A 23619-nucleotide genomic window follows, 5' to 3' on the forward strand; every position below is an offset into this window, starting at 1 on the left:
GCTCAGAAGGCCCTGTGTACCTCGCCTGGGCAGCCGCTGTGACAGGCAAAGACCACTTAGTTACAAGGGACTCTGGCATGCCAAGCTCAGTCAGCATCCAGGGTGGGGAACCACTAACAGCTGAGGCTGCCCACTGTCTCGCCCTTTTCCTCCCCCTGCACGTGGGGTTAGATGCCCTCACTACTCTCTGAGACACCACAGCAGACTTTCTCCAGGGCTTGAAACAAAAATGTCAAAACAGAAAAAGTATACCACAGATTTTTAAAACATTGAAAACCTGTCAACTCCTCCGTCTTCTGGGCAATTTTCTCAGCCTACAGGGAAAAGAACCATAATTCCCACCTATAACACACACTCAGGTGAGCTGCCTAAATGAACACACTGTAAAACTTTCCCAATGCCAAGTTATGTCAAGATCCTTTATTCCTTTTTGTTAAAACCGGTCACAACACTAAGCTTCTGGCCCATCCTGCTGATACACAAGCCACAAACGCTTGCTCAGCAGTTGAAGCCTTTAGTAGCATGTTTGAAAAGTGAATAAAAATCCATATAAAACAAATATTCAAATAGTTTCCATAGGAACACAGATAAGTGTGACCCCATCTCCCAGCCTTCCACATTGGTGCACCTGTGCCAACCCTACTCACATAGACATCTCAGAACTAGCAGTAATTAAGTTAAATGGTCCCCCCCAAACCCTTAAATCAAGCTAAACTCGCAGTTAACAGCTATAAGAGTGGTATCTACACGTTAATACGCGTGGAAGCGCAGGCTGCCGAGTGCCGCTTCATGCCGCTCTCCTGGGCACAGGACACGGGCAGGGGACCGACGTCTGGCTCCTCCACTCCGGGCGGGAAGTCCTGGGTCCGGATCTGCTGCATCAGTTGCCTGCAGGAGACAGAGGCGGCAGTCAGAAACCCTGAGTCACCGCTAACCGAGCGGCTCCACACTGTGCAACACAGTAACTTATTCATGAGCCTATTTACATCTCTGGTTACTATGTCATCAGGAAGCAATTCAGTGCAGTACTACAGCAAGCATTTCTTCAGAACCATCTTTTTGGTAAGAAGGAAACCACAAGTCACATGCACTAATTAAAGTATTCTAGGTACAGAAATAGACTGACCAGTCTTTTCTAAATCAACTGTGCCTTAAAATTCTGCAACTATTTACACATCACTATTACTGGAGGAATTTTCCTTTCATTGTAATTATTCCAAAATTTCTAAAGCATATATTCTTAATATGAGGAGAAAAACAAGAAATAATTGTTAGTATTTAATTCTAAGCAATTTCTTAATTCTATTAGACAAGCACAAGCATAATCAACCCTGGAAGGTACCTAATTCTTATCAGAACCAAACACACACTGTCACTAACCACGTTGGCCCTGACATCACGTAGTAGATGGTGGGTCTCTGGAATCCATTGAAAGTAGAAGCAGCAGCGACAGTGTAAGCACCCATGTTCTCAAAGAGCATCCAATCACCCACATGCATCTCGGGCAGGTTACAGCGCTCAACAATGCGGTCCAGGCCGTCACAGGTGGGTCCCCAGATGCTGGATGAATAATACTTCTCGTCTGGTTTGGGTCTCTACATTTGAGAGAGAGAAACACACCTGCTTACACTTGTTCTGACCAGTCATCTTTCAACTGGTGTATACAACATATTCGGAAGGTACCTTCTGCAGAAGAGGCTTCACGTGTGCGTGATCGTAAAGGATGCAGTTGAATGATCCATATACTCCATCGTTCACGTAATACATAAATGTCCGTTCACTTGACTCCTCTTCATCTAGAAAAGCAAATTTAAAAAAAGAAGAAAATAATTAGAAAAGCAGTAAGTCTCAATTACCACTTTACCATTTTAGGTACAAACTTTCAGTGTATATATATATGCAATGATTAAATCTTTGTACCTACCATCAGAGCCCGTCTGTTCCTTTAATACAAGTTTTTTGGCAATAATATTAACTGCGAGTGTGAAAGCTGATGCAACATAGTATCTGCCTGGCTCAGCTATGATTCTCACTCCAGAGTCTGATGGAAAATACTTGTCCAATGCTGGGTTGATTACACTGGTGATCTACCAGAGTGAGACAGAAAAGAGCAGTTGGTCATCAAGGAGAACTCCCATGGAGCAGTGCTTTGAAACACATAAACATCAAGAACATTGAGAGCTGCCATCAGCAGAGGTTTATCTTCAAACAGCAAAAGATAAACACCTCCCTGAAAACCAGTCTGCATATCCTGTGGTTTCATTTTGATTTCCCTCAAGACTTTTTAATAAGATGTTATGGTGTGATTTTATTAAGCAATGAGACAAATTTATTATTAGTGCCTAAATATTTTTATCTAACATATAAATATATACTAACAAGGTAAACTCTGTATTCTTCCTATTCACATAAATTTTAACAAAGAATATAGATTTTATAAGTAAGTGGCATATAATGGCTTACCTTCTTAAATGACTAAAAAACAATCTTCTAAGTAAAGGAAGCACAAAATCTAGCAAATGATGTACTAAAGTCAGTAGGTTCTCTTAACTCCACAGTGACAGTCCTAAATTTTCCTAAGACTTCTGAAAATATTGGCTTGTGTTATTTTAGAAAATCAGTAAGATAATACAGGGCTTTCCTGGTGGCCCAGAGAGTAAAGAATCTGCCTGCAATGCACAAGACCTAGGTTTGATCCCTGGCTCGAGACAATCCCCGCGGAGAAGGAACTGGCTACCCACTCCAGGGTTTCTGCCTGGAGAATTCCACGGACAGAGGAGCCTGGCAGGCTACAGTCCATGGGGTCACAAAGAGTTGGACACGACTGAGTGACTAATTAACTAACATAATACAATTTTAAATAGCACAGAAGTCATTCAAAATACCAGAACAAGTCATCCAAAATACCACACCAAGACATTTACTTTCATGTTTGTACAGTCCCTTTTGGTTATCAGTTTTAACACTTAAGTTTTGAAATATTTCAAAAAGGAACCTACTAAGAGCTACAGATTGCAATTTTGTTATAAATTACCTCTTCAAATTTAAGCTTTACATCCTCGGATCCAGGAAAGCCACCACCAATATCAAGCAGATACATGTTGAAACCAACCTCAGCCTAGAGTCAAGAAAATTAAATCAATCAGCCAGATTCATTAACAAGTCATGAAAAATGCATGCAGCAGGTTAATGTTAAAATATATGAGATGACTCTTACAGAGGCCAATTCTAGAACTGGGACTAGTTGTTAATGCCATCCCTGCCCCCCTCCTCACACATGGGGCTCACAGATACTCACGCCCATGTCAAAGACACAGCGGGCATCAGAGATGGCCTGCACAAAGGTCTCAGGATCAGTACAGCCACTTCCCACGTGGAAGCTGGTGTCAAAAAAAAAAAAAAAACACGAAAACTACGATCTTTCTATTTCTGGAAATAACTATTCATGGTGGGAGAAAACTTATAAAATTTGCATTATCTAATACTTCATATCCATCTCTGCCATCACCAAGATCTCACCTGACACCAATGACATCAATATCTAGCTCTTTCGCCCGTTCCAAAAGAAGCCTGCTGGTTTTAAGTGTGGCACCAAATTTGACACTGAGGCGACAGACTGCTTTGGAATCATCAGTGGCGATACGCAAAACCAACCTAGAAGCAAGAAAAGTATATCAAATTTCCCACCAACACAAGATCACCTACAGCCGTGGTTAAAATAAGACTCCTTGGCTCTGATACCCTGTGGTCTAATTTGGTACACAGATAATTTACTAGTATGGAAATCTAACAACTGGAAATTTGAGTTTGTTCACATTATACATGTCCTGTATCTGATCCGCCCTCAAATGGAGTAACTCACTTGGCCTTTGGATGTGCCCTGGCAACTTTCATCAGCTCGACTTCACTATCAAAAGTCATCATCTGGACTCCGTTATTGGCAGCATACTTAATCTGAGACACTTGTTTACACGGATTTGCATAGATAATCCTCTCTGGGGGCACCCCAAGACTCTGCACCAATTGTATTTCAGTCTGAAAAAGAAAAGGTATTTACACATGTAGCTAATATATGGAAAGCTGGCCCATGAGAAGCTGGCACCATGCCCACTCTCTTTAGCATCCTCTGCTCAAGCAAAGCAATTCTGATCTGCCCTGCTGGGAGCACCAGGGCCATTACAGACATCATTTGAGTTCTGCTGCTTTTGCTCACCTTGCTGGCACAGTCAAATCCTGTCCCAATGGCAGCGAGTGTCTTCACTATGGTTCTGCTATCATTGCATTTGACTGCATAAAAGGGGGTGACCCGAGGAAGAGCTTTCAACCATCTCAGATGTTTCTTCAGAATGTCTCCCAGGTCAGCTACATAGAAGGCATCCTTATCATCCTGCAGTAAGAGTGGTTACAGAAGACCCATCAGCAATTTAACAGATGTGACCAAGGCACAGCCTTCCCTTCTCTTGCCCATCATTCTCATGAACCCTACTCTAGTCAGTCATGGACATGATAATCACTATTGTCACTGGAGGATCCACAGCCAATTAAATTCCCAATTCCTGAACAAGAAATTTCCATAAGACCCCTCTGAAGTTTCCCATTCATCTGCCTAACATTCTCAAAGCTGCACTACCAGCATGGACTACACATATACTTACAGAAGAAGAAACTTCATTAATTTTTTGGTCCAGAATGTCCTTGGCAGTAAAGCCTTCATCCAAGAAATGGCAGTCAAACTCTTCATTACTAAAGCTGTTCATGGTTTCTTGAAGTCTTTTTGAGACACAACAAACTGCAAATAGACCAGACAAATCTATTCAGAAGTCTTATTAATACTTAGTAACTCCTAAGATAAACTTGCAACAATCACAAATACTTACATAGAAAACTTAGGAGATGGAATTTAAAGGGATTATGCCCACTTTTCACAAAGGCAATTTTCCAGGAATTCCAAGTCCACTGAAGATGTGTGTGCTCTCTGTGCAGCAGTGGAAATGTTTGATAAACACACAATCTGCTGTCCACCTTCAGAACACATTAAATTGAAAGATCAGGTATTGACAGCACACACACACAAGAAGTAGGGCTACTAAAGCACCCTCCAGACAGCTCACTCCCTGGGTTTGGAAATCCCATTATTCCTAGGTTTAAGTCCCATTATTCTATAAATCTCAATGGAATGAGTTTCTCACACTCAACTTCCATATATAATACTGTACTTAGTCACTCAGTCGTGCTTGACTCTTTGTGACCCCATGTACTGTAGCCCGCCAGGCTCCTCCTGTCCATGGCATTCTCCAGGCAAGAAAACTGGAGTGGGTTGCCATGCCCTTCACCAGACAATCTTCCCGACCCAGGGATGGAACCCATGCATTGCAGGCGGATTCTTTACCAGCTGTGCTACCAAGGAAGCCCATATATAGTACTGTCCACCTCAAAAAAGGCACTCCAAACATCCTTGCTAAAATGCAGAATACAGGTTTCAGAAACTTTCCTGGACTTAGTCCACTGAGAAGGAAAAAGCTTCATGACAGTTAGCTTACTTTATTTCAGACCTGTTTTTCTTTAGAAGCTTAAAACACTATTATAGCAATTTTGCAAAGCTGCCATATAAACACCTTGCTATTTTCTATATCCGCTAAGTCTTATACAGAAGAACTTTTAGTGACCAACAGACACTGTTATCAATTTACTGAGTGCTCTAAATTTTCCTGAGAAATGAGCTAATTTTCATGCTAGGCATGTGTTTTTTTAAAAAATGCAATCTAAAAAAATCAACAGAATATATTACAGCTGCTGCATCTGAATGGCAATCGATATTCTAAAACCAGCACTGCTTATTAAACTAGCAATTCTGGGAATCCCAACTATCCTCACAGGCACTCTAACTTACATGCTTGGCCATGAATGATAATCACCTGGGAATCATTCTCAACTATGAATTACAAGAATTAGCAAACAATTTATGAATAAGCAAAAATAAGGCTCTTTTAACCATCAAAGCCACTGTCCTTGGCATTCACAAAATGTGACATTGGTCAATGAGTTACCTTAAAATTATTATTTTAATTCTATTTAATCTCTGATAGGGAGGGCGTCTTTTCCACTGTGCAACCCGCTTCAGTGCCTGCAGCCTACTGGCAGAGGCCAGGCAATGGTTCAGGGCCGAGTTTGCTCTGGCATGGGACACTATGAGAGGCCCAGGGGGACGAGCCTGCCATAAATCCAAACCCATGCATCGGAGAACTTGCAAGACTTGATCTAATGTGACTTGCTGGCTTTGTCAACCTCCTAGTTTCCTAATTCGCCCTTAGGGGAAGGGAACAAAATAACCACCAGCACACACATTCTGTCTACATAAGTAACATTTAAATAGGGTCACCAGTGATAGACTGGGCCGTTTAGGGTCTTTAAAAAAAAAAAAAAGACAATATTCAGGCTTAAATTTAGCAAGTGTGTGTTTCTCAAAAACACACCACTATTAAGTATTTTGCTTCCTTGTATCTTTCAAAGCTTTACTTCAGTAACTTTTGATATAGAGAAAGTTCACCCTAGAACACTTTTGGGTGTTCTTTCTGCATGGCTAAATTACTTTAAAATGACATGGATTAGCAAAACATGGTCCTTCTCTGGTATGAAATTCATTTTTGCCAATTGGGAAACGTTAGACAGGTACTTATTCAAACTGCAATTGAAAAATACAAATCGATTAAATTTTAGGTTTGAATGAAATTAGCACATTCTGTCCTCCCTACTAGACACTCCTAAGAGGTTCTGCTCCCCACACCTCCCTTCATTATTTCGGATTTTCAAACAGTCGGCCGTTTGGGGAAAATCTTGGGACTGGCTCCTACGTTAGTCGTTCGCCTGACCTTTAATCTAAGGACTTTTCTTAAATCACCAAGTCATTGAAAGATTCCGTCAACATTTCTAAGCCCGGCAGAGCAGTATCAGTTACACACGGGTTATCTCAGCTCTAGCTATCTGAGTGGCTTTCTATATTGGGCCATTCGCTCTGTACACACAGCAAGGAAAAAGGGGAAAAAAAGAAACTAAAATATAAATGAAAATTCCAGGGCAACACGGCGGAACGGCACGTGCACGAGCGGCCGGCACCCCGAGACCTGTGCCGGGCTCGCCTCCTTCCTCTCCTGCACCTGCTGCCGGACCACCACATGGTTTGAAAAAAAATAGCGGCTGAAGGGTTGAGCTTTTCAAAGAGCTTCCGGCTCAGAAAACCCTCACTGACGTGGTTCAGAAAAGGTGAACCCCGGGCCGTTCCAGCGCCAGGCTGCCCTTGAGCCGGAAGGGGTCGGGGCCCGGCTCCACCCGGGACCCCCAGGGACGACGGACCGGGCTCTGCGACCACGTGTCCTCGCAGCTCCAGGCGCCCGGTCTGCTCCGGCCTCCGGGACACGTGGCCGTCACCCCCCGCCTCTCACCCGCGCCCGCCTCCCCGCCGGCCTCCCTACCGCCCGGACGCTACCCCTCTTACCTCAGAGCGCAGGGGCGCGGGGGGCCGGCCCCATGGAGACAACACGCCGCCGCCGAGCGCTGCAGGACCCGCCGGCCGCCCGCCGCCCCCGTCAGCCGCTCGCCCGGCCGCCCGCCGCCTCGCTCCCTCCCGCGGAGGACCGCCGGCCCGAGGTGGCGCCGGAGCGCTGGCAGAGGGGCGGCGGCGGCGGAGGCTGAGGGGGAACTGACAAAGCCCTGCGCGCCGCCGCGCCGCTACTTATAGCGCCGCGCGTGTCGTCATGGAGACGCACCAGCTCAAACCAGCCGCGATCGGTTCCGTCCGGGCGTCCTCCCAGGGAGGGGGAGGGGCCAACCCGGGACGGGGAGAGGGAGGGGCGGGGGGCGCCGGCGGATCGACGTCAGCGCCTCCCAGCCCCGCCCAACCCCGCCCCTCCCGGGCCCGCCGCCGGCCCGAGCATGCGCACCAGCCGCGGGCCCCCGGGGCTCAGCGCGCCTGGCCGGCCGCCTAGGGCGGGGAATGGCTCGCACGCCAGCCGAAGGATTGCAAAACCTGCCTCTGACCGCCCGCCGGATGGCAGCGTGTGCGCCAAGCCAGCGCTCTCCTTCCACCTGGCATCAAATGCCGCGTGCCCTCCGGCAGAGAACGGAAATCGCTGGGCGCGAGCGGGCCACGTGGACCCTACCTGGAGGACCCCGGGCCTTTTCTTTCTGCGGGAAGTCTGCATATGCCGGTGGGAGGGCCTGGAGGTGATCCTGGCGCAGCTCCACCCCACGAAGAAGAGGGGCAGGAGGCAGAAGGGGCAGCGATCAGCGGGCAAATTAAGAGGCACAGCTCTGGGTAGCTCTCGAGCCGCTAAGCGTATTGAACCGCGTCTGACATGTCCGGTTGTCCTCCTAGAAGGTAGCAGGCAGCCGAGGACACGCGAAGAGGCACGTTGCGCTTGTTAAGCCGGAGACTCATCTAAGGGCGTTAGGGCAAGGGGTGGGAGGTAACAGGTCTGCAAGCCACCGGGCGATCTACTGTCCTTTGTATTGTTGTTCAGTCGCTCAGTCGTTTCCGACTCTGCGACCCCAGGGACTGCAGCACACCAGGCGTCCCTGGCCTTCACCATCTCCTGGAGCTTGCTCAGACTCCTGTTGGTTGAGTCGGTGATGCCATCCAGCCATCTCATCCTCTATCGTCCCCTTCTCCTGCCTTCAATCTTTCCCAGCATCGGGGTCTTTTTCTAATATCTGGGTTCATCAAATCAGGTGGCCAAAGTATTGGAGCTTTAGCCTCAGTCCTTCCAGGGTTTATTTCCTTTAGGATGGACTGGTTTGATCTTGCAGTCCAAGGAACTCTCAAGAGTCTTCTCCAACACCACAGTTCGAAAGCATCAATTCGTCCGTGCTCAGCTTTCTTTATAGTCCAACTCTAACATCCATACATGACTACTGGGAAAACCATAGCTTTTGACTATTCAGACCTTTGTTGGCAAAGTAATGTCTCCACTTTTTAATACACTGTCTAGGTTTGTCATAGCTTTTCTTCCAAGGAGCAAGCATCTTTTAATTTCATGGCTACAGTCACCATCTGCAGTGATTTTGGAGCCTATGATAATAAAGTCTGTTACTGTATTGAGTGGCACTTATCAATGACTTCTCTGAGGGCAGCTGTGATTGGCTGTCTTTGGGAGGGTTATGTGACTCCCAACGCAGCAACAGTGTCTACGGGAGGAATACCATATGGCAAAAACTGGGAAATTAGGAGTCCCCAGGAGTGCAACCAAGACTCTGGTGGAGAACTGGCCTCTCCCAGATGCTGCCCACCCTCACCACCCCTGCCTACCTTAGGGAGGCACATGGGGCACTTTTCCCCCCTTGCATTTAAAGTGTTCCTTCCCTTGTAGACAAAGGCCAACAGATACCATTATGTCCCAGAGTAGGGTGTGACTGACCTGAGGGCTGTGGGTGGGAGTAAAAAGGTGTGAAACTAGCCCTAGCCACACAGTCAGTGCAGGGGACAAGCCTAGCAGAGCTCAGTACTATAGTCTACCTTGGTCTCAACTTGCTGTGTGATCTTGGGTAAGTTACCTCCCTTCTCTGGGCCTCAGGAGGAAATTGGACTAGATGACCCAAGGATCTTCACTGCTACAAAAACCTCCTTTGTGAGGAGTACTAGTTTGATGAATGCAGAAGTGAATGAGTAATCGAACTTTCCCTGGGCCATGCGTGGCTTCCACAGAATCAAGGAGACAACAGAAGAGGGTAAACAGCAGCGAGTCCTCGTACGTGAGGGGACATGACAGAGCTGCCTTTTCTCTTGGTCACCCTGATCAATTTCATCTTTACGTAGTCCTTGAGCAACCACAGTACCAGGTACCACTAGGGAGAGAGAGGGGGAAGTTACTCTACCCCAGCAAGTTTAATTCCTAGGAGGGATTGAGATGAACAATGCAATAAGCAGTCCCATCAGAGAACATTACAGCCCCAGGCATTCACTAAGTGGGACAGCTTCGTGGTGAACACTCTGGGATTTGTCCCCGCTCTGCGAAGAAACATTTTGTTCCAGTGACACGCAGATTTTTTTCCCTCAAATTCCGGAAGTCTCCCGGGTCCAGTGCCAAGGCCAAGAAGGAGCATTGTCTGTGCTGCCCGGCTCTCCCAGGCCCATCAATCAAGCAGTCCTTGTGGCGATCACTGTCCCCTGCTATTGGGCTTCCTTCCAGTGGGGGGAACCGGATGTCTCCGAGTGTGGGCTCCTAGTGGAAGCCTTGTGTGGGGAGAAGGCCAGCCAGCCCCCCCGCCCCCCTGTCCTGCCAGCAGCTTGCTGTTCTGTGACCTTGGCCATCTCCTTGACCCTGTATGAGCCTCTCTGTCTCCAGCCATCAAGGGTCTGGCCCTGGTCTAGGGTCTCTTTCAACTCAGTCCTGTGTTCATATTTTAGAATTAGAAGTATTCACTAGAACAAAGAGGCGATTCTCGATTCAGGAAGCTAGGTGGTCTGTCTCTCTGCCAGTCACACGTGCCACTCCCGCATGGGTCACCCCCACACACGGCCTCTCCTGCCAGTCCACCTCTAACATACGAACTGCAGGTATGCTGCATAATCTTCTGGGGAGGCCTGGCCATGCCCAGATGACCCATCTTGACCCAGATGGGAAAACAGAAGCAAGAGAAGGAGGAGGTGCTGGTTCCCTGAGGGCTGGCCCTGGGGCTGCAGGCAGACTCTTGGCTTTGGCCTTAGGCCTGGGAGTCAGCAGGCCTGAGTCATTAAACCCAGTTACTAATCTGGATTCAAGAAGATAAACCTACAGTGACTAAACCTGGTCTTGCTCAAATGCATGGCATTCTTGTCTTTCTGCATAAATTCCATAGACTTTATCTTCTCCCTTACAATTTTCTTTTTTTTCTTAAAGAAAAGCAGCAGATCCTTGCAAACTATAAAGTTACCCTTACATGGAGATAAGGTTTTTGTGTTTGGTGCAGAGGCAGTAACTTAGAGAAGTAAGCAAAAACATCGGAATGCATGTGGGGCATGCCAATAAGATCGGTGCCCTTAGTCATCCCACCTCAGTTCTGGTACCAACTCCAGTTACTTTAGCTGCCTTCAGCACCTAGCTCATCATGAAACCCTGAGCATCACTTCTGCTCTCTGGATCTCAAGGCCTTTCGGTAAAGTGTTCTCTGGCTGGACTGGACTGGATCAGAGCTCTGATGTTCTAAGAATCTCTGACTTATTTTACAAAGAACTGTATAAATCTGCTGACCACGTTTTCTGACACCAAAAGTGAGGATGTGTCTGGCACAAAAGGTGTTTTTTCTTAAGTTATTTACCTGAAAGGACTAATAAAGGTACATGATGATTACAAATGCAAGGAGTCACCTTTACTGAACAGAAGTAACATCAAAGATGATGGTCAGCAAGAATTTACATATCCGTGTCCTCAATATTGGAACAGTCAACATCGAGAACTTTTCGGAAAATGGGTTTGTGTCTGGTCCACGTGTCCGTGGTCATATTCCACACCAAGTTTCTTCCCAGGAGTGTAGTAAGAGTTGACTCTGGAGTGAGGTTTGTGACATCCGGCCACAGGAGGACATTGGGACCTGTCCTGCCAGGGTGCCACTAACTCAGGGAAATGGGACTCAGTCACGGCACATGGCTAGTCACGTGTGGACATTTGACCAAAAATAGAGCTCGGAAGTTCAGTCACTCGTTAACCCTCCAGCCCTGCCCTTGAGTTGTTTTAGGTGTTTCCAAAAGTCCAATCCACCCTCCGAGGCGGAAAGTGTATGTCTTTGCCAATTTCCAAATGATGTGCCTGGGGCAGCTGGGAGCTTCCAGGGAGGCCCTCCTTGCTCTGAACCACACAGGCGTCATCGGAGAAGTGGAGCATCCCCAAAAATACCTGTCAGAAGCCAAAGACACCAGTGGAAACCCCAGGACGTTTGTGTTACGAAGCACTGTTGCATCACCGCCCCACCCAGCCTCCGCCCTGGTGCAGCTCCCTGGGAGGTGCTGGGACAAGGGCCACCTGGCAGGAAGTGGGTCAGGGCCTCCGGGAGCCCAGTAGGCCCTGCGGCTGGTCAGTGGCCACATGGTACATTGCAGAGAAGAGGTGGCCTCTGTCCAGGGCTTGAAGCAGGCACTCACTTGCCTGGCGCATTGATTGTAGCGATGCTTTGCTTCCCCTCGCCTGCCTTTTCAGCGGACAGAAGTCAGAGTCCGAGGAAGCGTGTGCCCAACTAGCTTCGAACACTCCCCCTACCTCAGGTGTGGTTTCACAGCAGGGTTTCGGATCTGACCAGCCATTTGTTTGAAATCCTTCACTGGTGGCCCTTGGTCCACAGGGTAAAGGCCTAACCCCTTAAGCTGGCACCCAGGACCCTCTGACTCTGCCCTGCTCACCTCCCCACGCTCACCCACCTCCTGCTGCCCCAGGCCCTGCAGCAGGTCTGACATCCCAGCCTGGATCACACTGGACAGGCCCCTTGAGTCTCCCACTCCCACTCACTTTGAAGTCAGGACCACGATTTACTTCTTTGCATACGTGTCTAGCCCAGGACCTGGTACACAAAAGTCTATCACTGATGTTAACTTGAAACTAGGGCTGTCCTGAGAAATCTGTGATTTGCGTTTGCTGCATGACTGACAAACTGGTATGAATTTCTGAAAGTCAGGGGATAAAAGATTCAGAATGTTTTCCTTTGGTCATCTGTTCATTCATTCAATACATGTTCATATTGTGTCTGCTACGTGTAAGTGAGCTGCTGGGTGAGGGAGGACCTCCCCCGCCCCCCCCAACCCTGGATGCAGCTGTGGCTGGCTTCTTGGGGACCAGCAGGGAACTGATAGGCACCCAATGAAACCTGACCTTCTCCCCAACGCTTAAAGAAAACTGATTTCTTTTATTTTCTCTTAAGCTCCTGGTGATTGCATCTGACCCGACATGCCGCAGCATCTCTGCTAGGTTTGCCATGGCCCCATTTTTGCTGGAGCCGCACCCTGGTGGGGCCCCACCTGTGGGAATCCCCAGAGTGTACAAGACTTCTTCCTCCCATGGCAGGGAACAGCACGCAGAGGGCGTTTGCACAACCTAAACCATCTGGGAGGTGTGTGCTCTCTGCCCAGGAGTGGGGTGAGCATCACTTTCCTGCCAAGTCAGAACCCAGGCTGTCCAAGCAGCCAGCAGGGTCACGCCAGCCTGAGCCCCAGGGGCCCCTGGACACAAGACAGCCATGGGATCCCAAGGAGGGGCTGCAGGAACACCTGAAGAGGAGGCTCATCGCCTCCCTTTGGACAGCTTGCGAGCCCTTGTTCTAGGCCAGGCCCCTCCTGCCGCTGTAGGGAGGGTGAGCGAAGGAGGCCTCTGCCCTCAAGGCACTGACAGTCCGGAGGGGAGACTGATCCCAGGGTGTCTGCTCCGCACATCTGGTTGCTAGGACAGTGGTCACCAAGGACAATCACTGTGGGGCCCAAGGGCAGAGGGGTGAGCTCCATCTGGGTGCTAGGAAGAGCTCAGGGAGACCTCTGGGCCTGGGGAGGCTCGTCCAGGGCTGGGGTGGGTCAGGGAGGTCTCTGGGCCACACAGGGCTGCAACAGGACTTGGGGGTACCACCACGGGCCCCGCCTCACTTGGAGAGAGGACCGAGGAGTATGGTGGGCGGGGGTCACTCTAGGGGTGTCATCCGACTCCCAGGGGCTGTTCCCTCACTGAGCGGACGGTCTGGCTCTGGCCCCAACCTGCCTTTTCCCATCAGCCACGCCAGATCCCCACTGACAACAGGACCTGGTAATCTGACAACTTCTTTATTTATCGGCCGTACCAGGAGACTTGTGGGATTTTTAATTCCCTGACCAGGAATTGAACCCAGGCCCTAGGCAGTGAAAGCGCTGAGTCCTAACCCCTAGACCACCAGGGAAGTCCCAGGACCCCGTGGTCTTAGAAGGCAAGGAGGCCAGCAGACACAGGTACAAAACCTCCCCTCTCAGCATGCCCTGTATCACTGAGGCCAGAGCAGGCAAGGCAGTTCAGCAGAGAGAACTGAACTGGGATGGGAGCTAGCTCCAGAGATAACTGGGTATCTGACAGCTGCAGGAAGCACCACCACCCACAGGGCTGGGCGAGCGAGGGCCACCTGCAGGGGACCTGGGGGCTGTCCAGTGGGGACCCGAGGGGCTGAAACAAAGAGGATGCTGCCTGAAGCAGAGAGAGACAGGAGGGCAAAATCAGCTCCTGCCGTCCTCCAGGCTCCTGCCATGGCTTCCACCTGGAACCTGTTGGCCAGAGAACTGGCAGGTGTGATTTCCAGGGGTCGGCCCGCATCTCCCCTCACCACGAGACAGAGCAGGGCCTGGTGGGGTAGGGAATGGGTCTGAGATCCAGCAAGCCAAGGAGAGGCCCAGTTCCCTTTCCAAAGGCTTCTCAGAACCTTCCTGCCCGCTCGGGAGGTCACTTCCCAAGAAGGGTCTGAAGGGCACAGTGTGACGTTTTAGGCTGGTTTAGGCAACAGGGAGGATTAATCATCTGCTCTAAGGAGAAGGCTCAAGGAAGGGAGATTCCCGTATCATTCACTCAGAGCTTTGAGGGCAACGCTAGAGACCAGACCTTTCCAGTGTTCTCATTTCTGTGCCCGGATTGTGGGCCCAGCTCCCCTCATAGTTCCAAGATGGCCCCAACTCTTGGCACCAGGTACAGAGAGGATGAAGGCTTGTGGGAAATGGGAAAGGGCATCTCTACCTCATATCTAACAGATCATTTCCCTCAGGACACTTCTGTTCCTGTCTCACTGGGTGGAACATACTGTATCCTCTCGGGCTTCTCCATCCCTGGAAGGGAGAGTAGGGCCTCCAGGGTTGATGATAAACTGATGGCAATTCACTCCCTAGCCCTGGGTGTAGTCTCAGGCCTCCCCTGAAGAGCATGATACCTGGAAGATGCTATCTGTTAGGCGTTAAATTGTATCTCCCTCTCCCATACACACCCCTAATTCTCCCAGGTGGCGCTAGTGGTAAAAACTGGCCTGCCAATGCAGGGGAGATGCAGGTTCAATCCCTGGGTTAGGAAGATCCCCTGGAGAATGGCATGGCAACCCACTCCAGTATTCTTTTTTTTTTTTAATTTATTTATTTTAATTGGAGGCTAATTACTTTACAATATTGTAGTGGTTTTGCCATACATTGACATAAATCAGCCATGAGTGTACATGTGTTCCCCATCCTGAACCTCCCTCCCACCTCCCTCCCCATCCCATCCCTCTGGGTCATCCCAGTGCACCAGCCCTGGGCACCCTTCATTCATTGAACCTGGACTGGCAATCTGTTTCACATATGATAATATACATGTTTCAATGCTATTCTCTCAAATCATCCCACCCTCGCCTTCTCCCACAAAGTCCAAAAGACTATTCTATACATCTGTGTCTCTTTTGCTGTCTCACATATGGGGTCATAGTTACCATCTTTCTAAATTCCATATATATGCTTTAGTATACTGTATTGGTGTTTTTCTTTCTGGCTTACTTCACTCTGTATAATAGGCTCCAGTTTCATCCGCCTCATTAGAACTGATTCAAATGTATTCTTTTTAATGGCTGAGTAATATTGCCTTGTGTATATGTACCACAGCTTTCTTATCCATTCGTCTGCTGATGGATATCTAGGTTGCTTCCATGTCCTGTCTATTATAAACAGTGCTGCGATGAACATTAGGGTACATGTGTCTCTTTCAATTCTGGTTTCCTCGGTGTGTATGCCCAGGAGTGGGGATTGCTGGGTCATATGGCAGTTCTATTTCCAGTTTTTTAAGGAATCTCCACACTGTTCTCCATAGTGGCTGTACTAGTTTGCATTCCCACCAACAGTCTAAGAGGGTTCCCTTTTCTCCACACCGTCTCCAGCATTTATTGTTTGTAGACTTTTGGATAGCAGCCATTCTGACCGGTGTGAGGTGGCACCTCACTGTGGTTTAGATTTGCATTTCTCTGATAATGAGTGATGTTGAGCATCTTTTCATGTGTTTGTTAGCCATCTGTATGTCTTCTTTGGAGAAATGTCTGTTTAGTTCTTTGGCCCATTTTTTGATTGGGTCATTTATTTTTCTGGAATTGAGCTGCAGGAGTTGCTTATATATATTTGAGATTAATTCTTTGTCAGTTGCTTCATTTGCTATTATTTTCTCCCATTCTGAAAGCTGTCTTTTCACCTTGCTTATAGTTTCCTTCATTGTGCAAAAGCTTTTACATTTCATTAGGTCCCATTTGTTTATTTTTGCTTTTATTTCCATTACTCTGGGCCACTCCAGTATTCTTGCCTCGAGAATCCCATGGACAGAGGACCCTGATGGACTACAGTCCATGGGGTCATGAAGAGTCGGACACTCCTGAAGTGGCTGAGCACACGGCACCCAATCCATCTGTTTAGATCCTCAGCCCAGTACCATGGAATGGGACCTTATTTGGAGATAGAGTTTTCACAGTCAAGTCAAAGGAGGTCATCAGGATGGACCCTCATCCCCCACAACTGGGGTCCTTATAAAAGGGAAATTTGAACACAGAGACAAACAAGCACAGAGAGAAGTGGAGCTGAAGACCCAGGGAAGATGAAGGCAGAGATCAAGATGATGCTTCCACATGCCAAGAAACACCAAAGATTGCTAGAAGCCCCTCTGCTGACACATTGATCTTGGGCTTCCAGCCTCCAGAGTTGTGCGAGAATATGATTCTGTTGTTTTAGCCCCCAGTCTGTATAACTTGGTTACATCAGCCTGAGCAAATAAATTTGCTATTGTTGTTAGTCGCTCAGTCATGTCTGACTCTTTTGCGACTCCGTGGACTGTAGCCCACCGTGCTCCTCTGTCCATGGGAGTCTCCAGGCAAGAATACTGGAGTGAGTTGCCATTTCCTCCTCCAGGGGATCTGCCCCACCCAGGGGTCCAACCTGGATCTCCTTCATTGCAGGCAGATTCTTTACCTCTGAGCCACCTGGGAAGACCAGGAAACAAATACATTATCATCAAACTGTCTCCATGACTCTGTCTCCAGCAAGTGAAACCCCCGGGACCTGCTTCCTCTTCTCCCCGGAAGAACCTTCTCTCCCTTCCTCAGCAGACTGCCCCACCTGTGCTCCCTGCCCTCCTGGGCCACTCCCCTCAGAGCCGGCTTCCCTCCCGCCCTCCTGACCTGTCCCCTGGTCTCCATTCTGTTGACTTTTCTGGATGTGGGAGGGCAGAAAAGCAAAGCAGGCCCCACCTTCCTGGAGGAAGGGTAAAGGGTGGATATTGAGATGAGACAAGATTGTACCAAAAGGATTCAGTGAATCAGGGAGGGGCTTCCTTTAAAAAAAAAAAAAAAAGTCAGCTCTGGAATTTCAAGGTTTGAATAAACGTTTTCACCAACAGTCCTGGGAGCTAGCTTCTGCACGGTGGTTGGTAGAAAGAAGCCTTCTGAACTCAGCAGCTGCCATATACGTCACAGGCCTCTTCTTATCTGCTGCCCCCTCCCAGAGCCGCACCCCAAAATGCTCTCTGAGTTGGGACTGCCTGACAGGTATGTGATAGGCTGGGAGCTGGAGGAGTCCTGGAAGGGCCCAGCTGAGGGCTGACGGAGCTGAGTCAGGAGCAGCTGGGCAGGACACAGGGGAAGCAAGAAGAGAGGCGAACTGGCATTTACAAGGACAGCTGCCACCTTCATGGAGGAGTGAAGTGGAATCTAGAAAGGCATGTGACTTGTTCAAACCCAGAAAATGTGGGGAAGATGGTGCCACTTCAGCCTTGCTGGCTGGGATGCTCACCTTTGGAAACCTCTCCCTGTAAGGGCTACCCTGAGGCCACCAGGAGGGAAGACACCGCAGGCCACATGGAGAGCCTGTGTGCAAGTGCTGAGCTCCCGAAGGCTGTGAGTGTGGACACCAGCAGATAACACCTAGCCCCAAGCTAGGGAGTCTCTCTCAGCCATCAAACCCTCCCAGCTGAGGCCCCGCCCAGTATCACAGAGCAGAGATAAACCCAGCACCACTGTTCCTGACATACTGAATCAGTGCATGTAATAGATGGATGTTTTACACACTAAAGTTTAGGATATTTGTTATGCAGCCACACAAAACTCAAAGAAACACCTGTAATATTCTGGCCAAAAATTTTTTAGCTAGGCCCTCACACTCCAGCAAGAGGCGGTCTCTGCAAGAACTCAGCATTGGGGTTAAATATGTCCCAGTAGAATAGTTGGGCTTCTCTGGTGGCCCAGATGGTAAAGAACCCACTTGCCAATGCAGGAGACATAAGTAGACACGGGTTCGATCCCTGAGTCTGGAAGATCCCCTGGAGGAGGAAATGGCAACCCACTCCAGTATTCTTGTCTGGAGAACCCCATGGACAGAGGAGTCTGGTGGGCTACAGTCCATGGTGTTGGAAAGAGTAGGACACGACTGAGCGACTTAACACACACACACACAGTAGTAGGGAGAACAGGCTCTGGGGACAGAGTCCAGTGGGTCTCAGTTTCTTTGGCTCTGAAAGGAGAAGATAGAGAAGCCACCTCATAAGGTCCTTGTGGGGATTAAATGAAGTCATGTAGCATCTGTAGCACCAATGTGGTACCTATTGGACTTGGCCCCCAAACAGAAAAGCTTTTCATACCCCCTCCTTGATACAAGATTGTTTTCTGTGGCAACTTATGTAAAACAAAAACAAAACAAAAAAAAAACCAGCAGTAATTATTATTTTCTTGATTTTTTTCTTTGGGTTAGAAAAAAATCTAATTTAAAGAAGAAACTTCAGTTCTAAAGATATTATTCCAATTAAGTTAAGCATTTCACATACAAACTAAATTTGTACCTACTCAACAAAAAGATGACATCTTGCAGTTTGCATTTTTGCTGTTTAAATTTTCAACACCCAAACTGCAAGTGGAATGACAGAATTGCAACAATTCAAGCTGTGTTTTGTGCCTTCACAACCTCTGTGAGATCCACATGTTTGGGATGACCAGGGCTGAAGCCAGAAAATCCTGGGTCAGCCCACTGAAGCATCACCCCCCGATTAAGCAATGCTCAGAATGAACCCAGGTGGGGTCTGGTCCATGGGAATCAGGTCCAATTTGGACCTGGGAGTTCTGGGGATTAATTTAGGTGCAGAACACAACCCTCATGAAAGGGTGAGTAATGAAAATGTGACTTTTCCACCTATGTTACTGAAACAACCACAGCAATTGTTTTCAGTGAGGAGCATTTTATCAGTGATATTGTTTACAACTAGTGGGCACAATGATAATATGCAGAGCAGCTTTTGGCCAGTTTTATTATTGCTTTCAAACTTATCTACAAGCTATGCGGTCCTCATTGCCTGCACCTAGGCTCTACTGCCCCTCCCTAGAACCACAACAACCTATCAACATCAATGCTGCTTTCTCGTCAGAGCCAGTCTCGGGCTCACAGGGAGGTCCTTCCACCTCTGTGTGTCTGAGCAACTAACCATTCTTTCTTTCATTTTTTTTTTTTGGCTGTGCCACACAGCATGCAGGAACTTTGTTCTCTGACCAGGGACCGAGCTCGTGTACCCTGGAGCAGCAGTGCAGAGTCTTAACCACTGGGCTGCCAAGGAAGTCCCACTGAGGGTGTCCTGATTGGTCTCATACCAACTTGTACCAGTTGTTGTTCAGTCGCTGTCACGTCCGACTCTTTGCGACCTCATGGACGACAGCACACCAGGCTTCCCTGCCCTTCACTGTTTCCCAGAGTTTGCTCAAGTCCATGTCCATTGAGTTGGTGATACCATCCAACCATCTCATCCTCTGTCACCCCCTTCTCCTTTTGCCCTCAGTCTTTCCCAGCATCAGGGTCTTTTCCAATGAGTCGGCTTTGCACATCACGTGGCCAAATTATTTGAGCTTCAGCTTCAGCATCAGTCCTTCCAATGAATATTCAGGACTGATCTCCTTTAGGATTGATTGGTTTGATCTTCTTTCAGCCCAAGGGACTCTCAAGAGTCTTTTCCAGCACCACAATTTTAATTTTTTGGTGCTCAGCCTTCTTTATGGTTCAACTCTCACATCCGTACATGACTACTAGAAAAACCATAGCTTTGACTATATGGACCTATGTCGGCAAAGTAATGTCTTTGTTTTTAGTATGCTGTCTAGGTTGGTCAAGGCTTTTCTTCCAAGGAGCAACTGTCTTTTAATTTTATGGCAGCAGTCACCATCTGCAGTGATTTTGGAACCCAAGAAAATAAAGTCTGTCACTGTTTCCATTGTTTCTCCATCTATTTGCCTTGAAGTGATGGGACTGGATGCCATGATCTTAGTTTTTTGAATGTTGAGTTTTAGGCCAGCTTTTTCACTCTTCTCTTTCAACTTCTTAAAGAGGCTCTTTAATTCTCTTTGCTTTCTGCCATTAGGTTGGTGTTATCTGCCTATCTAAGGTTGTTGATATTTCTCCTGGCAATCTTGACTCCAGCTTATGATTATTCCAGGCTGGCATTTCACATGATTTACTCTGTATATAAGTTAAGAATCAAGGTGACAATATACAGCCAATTTTGAACCAGTCTATTGTCCCATGTCTGATTCTAACTGTTGCTTCTTGATCTGCTTACAGGTTTTTCAGGAGGTGGGAAAGGTGGTCTGGTATTCCCATCTCTTTAAGAATTTTCCACAGTTTGTTGTGATCCACACAGTCAAAGACTTTAGTGTAGTCAATGAAGCAGAAGTAGATGTTTTTCTGGAATTTTCTTGCTTTTTTGATGATCTGATAGATGTTGGCAATTTGATCTCTGGTTCCTCTCCTTTTCTAAACACAGCTTGTACATCTGGAAGTTCTTGGTTTACGTGCTGTTGAAGAGGAGCAGCCATTCTTTCCTCCTTCTCCAGCTGTTCTAGAGCACGTGGGTCTCCCACAGTCTCGGAGTAAATCTACCCTCAGGCTTAAGCCATCAGATGTAGGAGAGATACCTGAGCCAGACCTGCAGGGCCAGATTCCAGGGGTCACATAGCCTGGGCCTGGACTGCTGAGGTGAGTGCTGGCATCTTGGAGACAATAAGGCCCAGGAACCCACCAGCCAGGATCAGTTTAGAGCAGGCAGCTGAGGGAGCCATTTAGGGCAGGCATGCGGAGAATGAGCATATGGCCTGTGGCCAAGAGAGTAGGAAAAAGTGAATGCAGGGGGGCAGCTACCCCAGGGATGCAAGGGGTCACTTGCAGCCCCACCAGGGCAGCCCTGACCCCCTCAGATGTCGTGAGGTTTCCTCAGCTCCTTAGAAGAAATCTCCTTTTGCTTAACCTAGGTCACTATGGTTCCTTGAGAGCAAACATTTCCTCAGAATAAATGGGAACATTTTCTGGAAGAATATGATTCAATTTATAATAATCTCCTCACAATTGGATTTCTAGGACTAAAAAGACATGCAAAGTGAAAAACAAGAGATGCCTATGGCTCCTTTGTATCTCTTGTGAGTCCCCCCACTAAGTGGGGTTCATTCTGGAACTTGTTCCACACAGAACTGATTTGACACCAGAGAATGACGTGCATGGTCCCCGGGTCTAGATTTTCTCACTGCATCTAAACTTGCAGACTCGCACTATGGCTCAGGCCTTTCTGATGGGTTCCCTGGGTCTGTACTGAATACTCTTTACACCCACTCCTGCCAGTGGTGCTCACCCTCTAGGCCAACACCGTCGGATTCTTCACCCTGTAGTGTTCTCTATTTTTGCTGTTCAGTATGGCAGCTACTGGGCCTCCCTCGTAGGTCAGCTAGTAAAAAATCCACCTGCAATGTAGGATTTCTCGATTGGAAAGATCCCCTGGAGAAGGACATGGCAACCCACTCCAATATTCTCGTCTGGAGAATCCCCAGGGACAGAGGAGCCTGGTGGGCTGCAGTCCATGGGGTCACAAAGAGTCAGATACAACTAAGCATAGCACAGCACAGCACATGGCAGCTTCTAATATGGCCTTTGGACACTCGAAATGTGAGTAGAGTGATTGAGAAATTGAATTTGTAATTGCATTTAATATTGACTAGCTTAAATAGCCATGCCTGGCTGGTGCTTGCCATGTTAGATGCTGCAGTTCTAGGTCAAAGCTATAAACGTTGACATTAAATATGCAAATAGTGACACACCCGGACAGCATTTGCATTGTGAAGACCACCTGCCCTTGCTGGGGGCATAGTCCGCTGTCAACTTGGCCTTCAAGAGCTGTGCCCTCGAGGCAGGACTCTGGCCTGGGACAGGATATTCCTTGGACGGTCTGTTAACTCAGCAACTTCAAGAAGCAAGTGGGAGCAGCTCCCAAAGCCACAGGCTGTACCCTCTCAGCTCTGACCTCCCCTTGGAAGAAAGCACCCCTCTGAGGTGTCATCATTGTCAGACTCGGAGAGCCTCCCCATGACGTCATCTTAACTTTAAAACCGCTTTTTCCTGCTGCTGGACAAAGGCAGTTCTTCCTGTCGTAAAACCAAACCCCTTATTACTCGAAATGGACTCACAGTTAAGCATCACTTTTGTGAACGAAGGATCCAGAAAGATGCTGAGCTGCAGATTTGAAACACAGGGGAGGTGGACGCGACACCCTCACACCTCCGTGAAGTCACAGGTGGACAACTCCCAGTGACATCATCGAGTGCAGCTCACAGAGCGGCCTTGTGGCCTGGCCTGCTGACCGGAGTGGGAGACGACTCCCGACCGCTTAATTGCACGTGTGCACTGGAGCCTGGGGAGTGACAATTACTGTGTCCTGACCTGCACCCTGCCAAGACAGCAGGCAGCGGGCATCCGGAGGCCTGGTTTCTAGCCCTGGCTCTTCCTTGTTCTGCTGTTTCCCTGTTCTTTTTTTTTTCGGCCGTGCCACATGGCATGCAGAATCTTAGTTCCCCAACCAGGGATCGAACCTGTGCCCCTGCAGTGGAAGTGCAAAGTCCTAACCACTGGACTGCCAGGGAATTCAGTTGTTTCCCTGTTTTTTCTTTTTCTTTCTTTCTGACTGGGCTGGGTTTTCATTGCAGTTCACGGGCTCTCTCTAGTGGAGCTTAGTTGCTTAGTCGCTTTGCCACATGCGGGATCTTAGTTTCCCGACCCACGTCGGGATTGAACCCGCATCCCCTGCATGAGAAGGCAGATTCTCAACCACTGGACCACCAGTGAAGTCCCTTGCCTCCCTGTTCTGAATCTCACTTTTTTCCATCTATAAAATGAGAGGGCTGATGATAGCGTTCAGTGTCCTTATGATGCTGACTATATCCATGTTCAAAGTGAAGCAAAGGGAAAGAAAAGACTTGCCCAGTGAGTGAGTGGCCAAGTCAGGCAGAAGCTCCAAGCTTGTGCACAAGCAGGACTGTCCTTAGGGCATTTTGCAAACACCAGCTTCATGACCCACCTTCACTGAGAAGTAGACCAGTGACTGGTTAGCTAGTCAGCAGCAGCCTCATGCAAAACAGCTCTTTCTCCTCTGAGAAGAGCTTGGGTTTTGAGGCAGAAAGTCTTTGGTTCAAGTCCCAAGATCTGAACTGTTTTCTGTTGAACAATTGCAACTTTCCTAGGCCTCAGTTTCTTCATGTGTAAAACAGGGAAACACTATCTACCTTCCAGAGCTGTCATTTCTTTGTGTACTTCATTTTTGCCTTTTATTCATGGTCATGCTAGTGGTCAAGAACCCACCTGCCAGCACAGGA

General features: G+C 48.2%; 1 protein-coding gene and 2 non-coding genes across 4 annotated transcripts; all 3 read right to left on the bottom strand.

Moving 5' to 3' along the window:
• Window positions 1-400: 400 nt before the first annotated feature.
• On the bottom strand, window positions 401-7614 carry ODC1 (ornithine decarboxylase 1). 2 transcript variants are annotated; one of them, XM_061154811.1, is made up of 12 exons: window positions 7493-7614; window positions 4878-5022; window positions 4656-4789; window positions 4214-4387; window positions 3863-4035; window positions 3520-3654; window positions 3299-3380; window positions 3035-3118; window positions 1925-2087; window positions 1684-1796; window positions 1381-1595; window positions 401-888 (listed from the first exon to the last, which is right to left on the bottom strand). In XM_061154811.1, the coding sequence occupies exons 3-12, from the start codon at window positions 4755-4757 to the stop codon at window positions 744-746; spliced, it is 1386 nt and encodes a 461-aa protein (XP_061010794.1). In that variant the 5' UTR covers window positions 4758-4789; window positions 4878-5022; window positions 7493-7614; the 3' UTR covers window positions 401-743. The 2 variants fall into 2 exon arrangements, with proteins under 2 accessions (XP_061010794.1, XP_061010795.1); XM_061154812.1 differs by having other exon boundaries at window positions 4656-4810.
• On the bottom strand, window positions 6102-6234 carry LOC133065722 (small nucleolar RNA SNORA42/SNORA80 family). The gene has a single exon (XR_009694980.1). It is a non-coding gene; the product is annotated as a small nucleolar RNA SNORA42/SNORA80 family (small nucleolar RNA).
• Window positions 7615-22818: 15204 nt separating the features above from the next.
• TRNAG-UCC (transfer RNA glycine (anticodon UCC)) lies at window positions 22819-22890 on the bottom strand. Its single transcript has one exon. It is a non-coding gene; the product is annotated as a tRNA-Gly (tRNA).
• Between the last annotated feature and the right edge of the window lie 729 nt (window positions 22891-23619).

The sequence above is a fragment of the Dama dama genome, chromosome 11 (genome assembly GCF_033118175.1).
Source record: "Dama dama isolate Ldn47 chromosome 11, ASM3311817v1, whole genome shotgun sequence".
Taxonomy (NCBI): Eukaryota; Metazoa; Chordata; class Mammalia; order Artiodactyla; family Cervidae; genus Dama; species Dama dama.

Bases quoted from the DNA above. Each gene is read 5' to 3' on its own strand.
- ODC1 (XM_061154811.1), bottom strand. From the start codon at position 4,757: ATGAACAGCTTTAGTAATGAAGAGTTTGACTGCCATTTCTTGGATGAA. The intron at 3,381-3,519 runs GTGAGATCTTGG...TTTTGACACCAG, and splicing joins ATTGATGTCATTGGTGTCAG to CTTCCACGTGGGAAGTGGCT. The intron at 1,797-1,924 runs GTAGGTACAAAG...TTGCTTTTCTAG, and splicing joins GGAACAGACGGGCTCTGATG to ATGAAGAGGAGTCAAGTGAA.